This window comes from Cololabis saira, chromosome 21, assembly GCF_033807715.1.
Source record: "Cololabis saira isolate AMF1-May2022 chromosome 21, fColSai1.1, whole genome shotgun sequence".
Classification (NCBI taxonomy): domain Eukaryota; kingdom Metazoa; phylum Chordata; class Actinopteri; order Beloniformes; family Belonidae; genus Cololabis; species Cololabis saira.
This window is the reverse complement of record NC_084607.1, coordinates 11,361,361-11,368,243: the sequence shown is the minus strand read 5'-3', so window position 1 is coordinate 11,368,243 and position 6,883 is coordinate 11,361,361. Positions and strand designations below refer to the sequence as shown.

Genomic DNA, 6,883 nt, shown 5'->3' with positions numbered 1-6,883 from the left:
GCCATAGTGTCACAACATGACTGAACCAATGACATCAGGGATGCCTGCAGTGCTCCTGCTCTCTTTTCTCAACATTTTATCGTCCACCTGCTGAGAAGTTTGCAAGATATCAACAACACAGCAACAGGAATGGCAGTTAAGGTTAAAAGATGCATTGATTAGGTAAAAAAAAAGAGTGTAAAACAGTCAGGACCATTGTTATCCCTCGTTCATTGACTAAGCCGATGTCTTGTCATCGGTAAGATTGTGTTTATGCTGCGTGTGTGGTAAATGATATACTGTGTGATGATATCAGTACCCTATGTGGATGAATGAGTCAGAGACAGGGACCGGTAGTAACATCACACCAGCAGATGTCTGGCAGAGGTGAGTCTGTGTGTGGACGCTTCACAGTCGGTAACTTGAGTTGATTACGGCTTGCGTGGCCCTCTGTCACTGAGGTAATGAATCAGGGGAGACGGACCTCTCACCGTCCTCTGGTGATGGGGGTCCCATGTTTCGTTATGAGGCCAAGCTGTTTCATGAATGTTTTACAAACAATATTAGCGCTGTGAAGTCGTGGAATGCGATATAAGGATTAGATAAGGAATGGTGAACACAAACCCTGAATTTGATTATGTGCCACTTGCTGTTTTGTGTTTATCTAAACCGAAATCTCCTCCAGATCCCTGTCCTGATAGTGGACCTGCTGCGTGTGTCTGACTGCCCGCTTAAGTAAACCCCGACAACAGACTCTGAAACGTTCCCCTCTGTGACCACAGATGAAGTGGAAAGTGTCGGGCTCAGTGTTTACAGAGGTGAGCCAGGCATACGAGGTGAGAATCAAGGGATTTTAGGCCCAATTAGTCTCGACCCCGGCTCAGTTGGACAGTTCCAGCTGTCCCGGAATGAGACGCGGTGGACTCGGTGTCAGATATCAGCGCACACTGATTGTAGAATGACAACACGAACCAAAAATAGCAACAAGACAACTATAAAAGTCCCGGACACGGTCTAACCCACATCACAAAGAGAGACGGAGACCACAGAGCCAGCTGAAGAACCACTGTTCTCGCAGACAAACCCCTTACAGCTGATCAACGAGACCCAATCGCGGACAGATTTTACCTCGTAGCAGAAAGATGCCTGTCTGCAGTGTGCTGGAGAAGAGCAACAGCGTGGTGGTGGGAGCTCAGCTGACATGCAGCGTCCAGGAGGAGAACAAGGCTCAGAGGGAGAGCTACAGCGCTGACTGGCACAGTGTTGGTCTCAAGACTCAACCTCAGGACAGGTGAGACACTTTGAATTGACTATCGAAGATCTGATCTGGAATTCTTCCTAAAATATCCTTATATGAGAGAGGATGCTCGCATGCTTTAGTTTTTAACGTCAGATCTTCTCCCCTGCCCACAGACAGACTATGAACATGAACGATGCCTCCCGGCGGGAGACTCTGTCCCGGCAGTGGCAGGCCCGCCCTCTGATTCAGACCTGCCCCTCCGGCGTCTTCAGAGTGGGCACCGTGGAAAGAGGGGTGAGGGAGCGCCAGCTGCTACCGAAGAGAAACACCCTCCCCCTGCCCATCTTCACCCCTGCAGAGCTGGGAGTCCGACTGGGACGCGGAGCCCCGCACACGGAGCAAGACCTGCAGCCCTTCCCGGAGCCGCGCGGGGTCTGTCCCAGCAAGAGGAGCGTGGACGACATCACCAGGGACCTCCCGCCCGTCAAGCCCACTCTCATGGAGTTCGCCAAATCACCCAGAGATCTCGGGCGCTCAATGTCCCAGGAGGCCCAGAGAGGGTGAAAGAAAAGAAAAAAGAAAAGGGGATGTTAGGGAGAGGCGAGAAGGATGACAGAAGGGACAAAACGGTAAAAAAACAGATCATGCTAGGAATGATTAGGACAAGATGTACATACGTAGCTCTACGTAGCTCCTAGAAATACAAAACCCCTTCATGTCACAATGTCAGAGTTTGATGGTCAGTGATGTGAGATGTAGTTATGTGAAGATAATTGCATGGTAACAGAGAAACAGCCGGGCCAAAGGGCTAGTCTTCGCCCTGTTCTGGCCAGCTGACCTAATCACTTCTGCTGCTATCTCAGTACAATAGTCGTTTGCACTCGTGCACCGTTGTATAGAAAAGTGCAAATGATCGAAAAATTGTGAATGTATTAAAAAAAATGCAGGGGTGGGAAGTGTAACAATGGATAGGAAAGAGGGAGGGAGAGTCAGAGGAGGCGCGGAGGGGTGAGGACACATGACTTGAAGTTGGTCCCCCTCCAGGGGTCAGGATGCTCCTGCCAACGTTTGATCTGGGTGGAGAGAACAGAATGCACTGGCATGATCACACACACCCCAGCTGTACACGAGTGTGTTGCCCTACTTGTGCGCGTGCAGGTGCTGACTGACACCTTTAATCAAAAGCGACTTAGAAAAACCAATAACCTGGTCTTTACTGTGCATTAACCAACCTGCTCCTACCAATTTCTGATAGAAGAACAGATACTTTTGTAGTTGAGTGTGTAAATATAGGCATATGTGACTTTCTAATGTGTGAGATTATGCTGATTGTTTTCTTAGAGATCTATTATTTTTACTAATAAAAGTTGAAAAGCTCATCATTTGTTTCTCATCATTTTGTTGTTTTTTTTTGCCTAAAATGCAACATCCACACACAAGCAATGTATTTATTTATTTTTTTTGCATAAATTTGGAACCGGTACACAAACACCAGCACTGGTAGCAGGTAGAAGATACAATCGTTTGAAACAATATAATGTGAAAGTAACTTAAAAGAGCAATGTGGATATATGTCAAATGGAGCATAAAGTCTCAATGTGAACACAGCTGATACAAAATAACCAGCAATCAAAGAAGACAAAATCATAAAGTAAACCTGCTGCTTTTATTGTATAACTTAATTAGCTTGTTGGCTGATATTCAAACCAAGAGGTGACCTCTGATTTTCCTGTTCGATGCCAGTGCAGAGATGTGTCATTTTGGTTGGAAAATCAGAAGTTAGGATGGATGAGCAGATTTGATCTCAACTTGCTGTTTGTCTCCTTTTCGCCCAATTTACAATGTACACAGGAATTTAAGGAATTCCTGTGTACAGGAACTTATCCTGGTAAAAACAGCGCCACAGAGCTATAAAATAACGAATTAGAAATAAAAATAGAAAAAATATAATAAGTAAGTAAAACATATATCATATGTATGTAAGTATGTAATATGTACAATGACCAGTATTTACAGGATGGCAGGAATGAAAATTATAATTAAGTGTTCTTTCAGTGTCTTTAGAAACGGCTGGGATTCCTTTATTTAAGAGAGTGGTGGTCTGGGCCAGTAATATGTCATATGAGACGTTGCGCAAACAGAGAATTAAACATCCTCCCCCAGTAGAGCACATTGTGGGGTTATTGCATTCAGCTACATCATCTCTAAAAGCTGTCAGCTTGGTCAGTCCACACTGAACTACAAGTGTCTGCAGTTCAAGCAGGTCACATATTTTTCATTTTCAAATGTTGAATCTGCTAGAGCCGTTTGGATGCCAGGCATCTTAACCAAAATGTCAAGTTTTAAAATGTAATCGTTCATGATTTGATCTTTTAGGTCACTAAGTATCGTTTTTTTCTGATTCACCAAGCCAATACTGAATCATACAACCACTTCTTTTGAACGACAGTGTAAGCAGCCACATGTACAATGGACACCAAGTGCTGGTGAATAGTTGTTTTTGTTACGCAAGTAACTTTTGCATTTAATAATTCTGCAACTGCCAACACACGCAGGAAGCCAGCGTCTGTAAGAGCAGCAAAGATCATACCCAGAGCAGTGAGGATGATAATGTGATATATGTTTAGGCATGCCGATCTTTTCTGACATAAAATGGAAACACTAATGTGGACAGGGTTTTGTTTTCATCCAAAACTGCACATGTGTTGATTTTAATGATTTAGATGGTTCATTTAGCAGTGGTAGGTAGCTATTGGTAAATCTAAGAGGCGAGATAAAAGCATGAAAACTAAAAGAAAAGTAATAATTTCCACAAAGCAGGAGGTGGCTGCAATAAGGTAGCAAAGTGTTCCAAGGCAGTGGTTTTGATGTAATTGACAATTTACAGTTGAAAAGAACAGTCAAGGGCAAGTTGAAGACCGGTAGACCAAGAATGCTCTGTGAGAGAACTCACTGTGCTTGAAAAATGAAGTAAAATGACCTTTAGGGAGACAGAGCTTATGAAACCTGCAACAGCCCGGCTAAAAAACTGCAAGAGAATTTGAGACACAATATGAGACAAACTGATTAAATTAAAACTCTATTTGGGGTGAAAACAGGGCAAGACTTAATGTAAATGTAAAACCCAATTAAAGCTGCAAGCAGCGATGAACGGGCCCTTGCACCCTTGTGCACATTCAGGCGTGCTGCAGTGGAAGCGCTTGTATGACTTGCATGTAGATTCTTCAGGCCTGGACATTTAGCGGATGACACCAGCAAGACTCTCTATACCAGGGGTCGGCAACCCAAAATGTTGAAAGAGCCATATTGGACCAAAAACACAAAAAACTAATATGTCTGGAGCCGCAATGAATGAAAAATGAAAAGTCTTGTATCAGCCTTAGAATGAAGACAACACATGCTGCATTTTTCTATATTAGTTATAACTTGGGGAAGATTTTTTTTTTCATTATGCACTTCGAGAAAAAAGTCGAAATGTCGAGAAAAAAGGCGAAATGTCAAGATTAATTTTGAAGTACAATCTTGAGAAAAAACTCGAAATGTCAAGAAAAAAGTCGAAATGTTGAGAAAAAAGTCGAAATTTTGGGAAAAAACTTGAAATGTCAAGAAAAAAGTCAAAATGTTGAGAAAAAAGCTGGAATGTCGAGAAAAAAGTCAAAATGTTGAGAAAAAAGCTGGAATGACGAGAAAAAAGTCGAAATGTCGAGAAAAAAGTCAAAATGTTGAGAAAAAAGCTGGAATGTCAAGAAAAAAGTCAAAATGTTGAGAAAAAAGCTGGAATGTCGAGAAAAATTTCGAAATGTCGAGAAAAAAGTCAAAATTTCGAGAAAAAAGTTAAAAGTCGAAATGTCGAGATTAAAAAGAAGAAAGAAAAAAAGAGAAATAAAGGAAAAAAAGAAGAAAAAAGGAAAAAAAGAAAAAAAAAAGAAAAAATGAAGAAAAAAAGGAAAAAAAAAAAGGGTCAAACATTTTTGAAAAAGCTCCAGGAGCCACTAGGGCAGCGCTAAAGAGCCGCATGCGGCTCTAGAGCCGCGGGTTGCCGACCCGTGCTCTATACCAAACCATTCAAAAAGGATGGTAGAAAGTAGGAACTATCAGATATCGACCAATCAGAAGAAGGGGCGGGGCTAATTTGCACCAATTATGTTCAAGGACTCAAAACCGAGTCCGATGACACCACCCACGACTCTTTATGTCAAACCATTCAAAAGTTATGGCAGAAACTATCACATATTGACCAATCAGAAGAAGGGGCTAAATTCATGCCAATGAAGGTCAAGTACTCAATACCGAGTCACATGACACCACCCATGGCTCTATATCACACCATTCAAAAGTTATCAAAAATGGATCAACCAGATGAAGTGGGGGCGCGCTTTTTGGAATCTATCGTCCCCATGGTAACGCTTTTGACTGAGAAAAGTAATGTGCGTCGTCGCAGGATGGAGATGCACATTTCGATGTATAACACACCTGGGTGCACGTTACGGTTCGGGCGAAGAAGCAGCTGAAGAAATGGCATAAATTGCGCCAAAATGACACGATTAATTTAAAATGGCCGACTTCCTGTTCGGTTTCGGCCATGGCGCCAGGAGACTTTTCTTTAAGTTGCGACATGATACAGGTGTGTACCGATTTTCGTGCATGTACGTCAAACCGTATTGTGGGGCTTGAGGCACAAAGTTTTCCGGGGGGCGCTGTTGAGCCATTAGGCCAAGTCCATTAATGCAAACCATTAAATATCAAATTTTTCGCCAGGCCTTGCTTGCGTGCAAAAATTTGGTGACTTTTGGGGCATGTTTAGGGGAGCAAAAAGGTCATCATTTTGTCGAAAGAAAAATAAAAAACGAGAACAAGAACAAAAACAAAAACAAAAACAAAAATAAAAACGAAAACGAAAACGAGAACGAGAACGAGAACGACTACAGATACAATAGGGCCTTCGCACTGTAAGTGCTCGGGCCCTAATTAAGCACAGTGGTGGATTGATCATGCTCTGGGTTTATATTGCAGCAGGGGACACAGATAATATTTCCCTGGAATCGGAAAGACTGGATTCAACACCAAAATATTTTGGAAGCACTCACGCAATTTATAAAAAGCTAAAGATGAAACGATGACGATTTCTACTACAGCACAACTTCTCTAAACACATTAAAACCCACAAGAGGGAAACCATGCATTTCGGCAATAACCTCTCACAGTCCCTGACCTACAAATCGTCAAAAATCTGTGTTTAAAAAGAGCACTGCAAAATGAATAGCCCAAGAATGTCATTGACATTTTTGCAAAACATTAGAAGACTTTAAATTCAATTGAATTCAAATTCAAAAATACTTTAGAAGTATTAGAAGTATTAGAATGTCTTTATCGTCATTTGTACAGGTACAACGAAATTGGATGCTATCTTCTTTCAGGTGCATGGTTTAAAAAAAATAGATATATTAAAACAACAACAATTATTAAAAATAAATTCTCTCTAAAAGGACACAAACAGGAAAACAACATACAGGTATTGCACGATTCTATGGCAGGTATTGCACGGTTCAGTCAGTATTGCACATGGAAAAAGTCTGTTTGATTATTTAGCAGTATTGAGTGTAGTTATGGCTCTGGCATAGAAACTGTTCTTGAGTCTGTTTGTGCGTGATTTCAGTGTCCTGA

General features: G+C 41.9%; 1 protein-coding gene across 1 annotated transcript; it reads left to right on the top strand.

The window, feature by feature from the left end:
• The first annotated feature begins 992 nt into the window (after positions 1-992).
• tcap (titin-cap (telethonin)) lies at positions 993-2,598 on the top strand. The gene is made up of 2 exons (XM_061712346.1): positions 993-1,270; positions 1,393-2,598. The coding sequence occupies exons 1-2, from the start codon at positions 1,122-1,124 to the stop codon at positions 1,781-1,783; spliced, it is 540 nt and encodes a 179-aa protein (XP_061568330.1). The 5' UTR covers positions 993-1,121; the 3' UTR covers positions 1,784-2,598.
• The last annotated feature ends 4,285 nt before the right edge of the window (positions 2,599-6,883 follow it).

What these genes read in the sequence shown, in the direction of transcription:
- tcap (XM_061712346.1), top strand. Translation starts at nt 1,122, where the DNA reads ATGCCTGTCTGCAGTGTGCTGGAGAAGAGCAACAGCGTGGTGGTGGGA. An exon ending in AAGACTCAACCTCAGGACAG is followed by an intron (nt 1,271 to 1,392) that starts GTGAGACACTTT and finishes CCCTGCCCACAG; the next exon opens with ACAGACTATGAACATGAACG.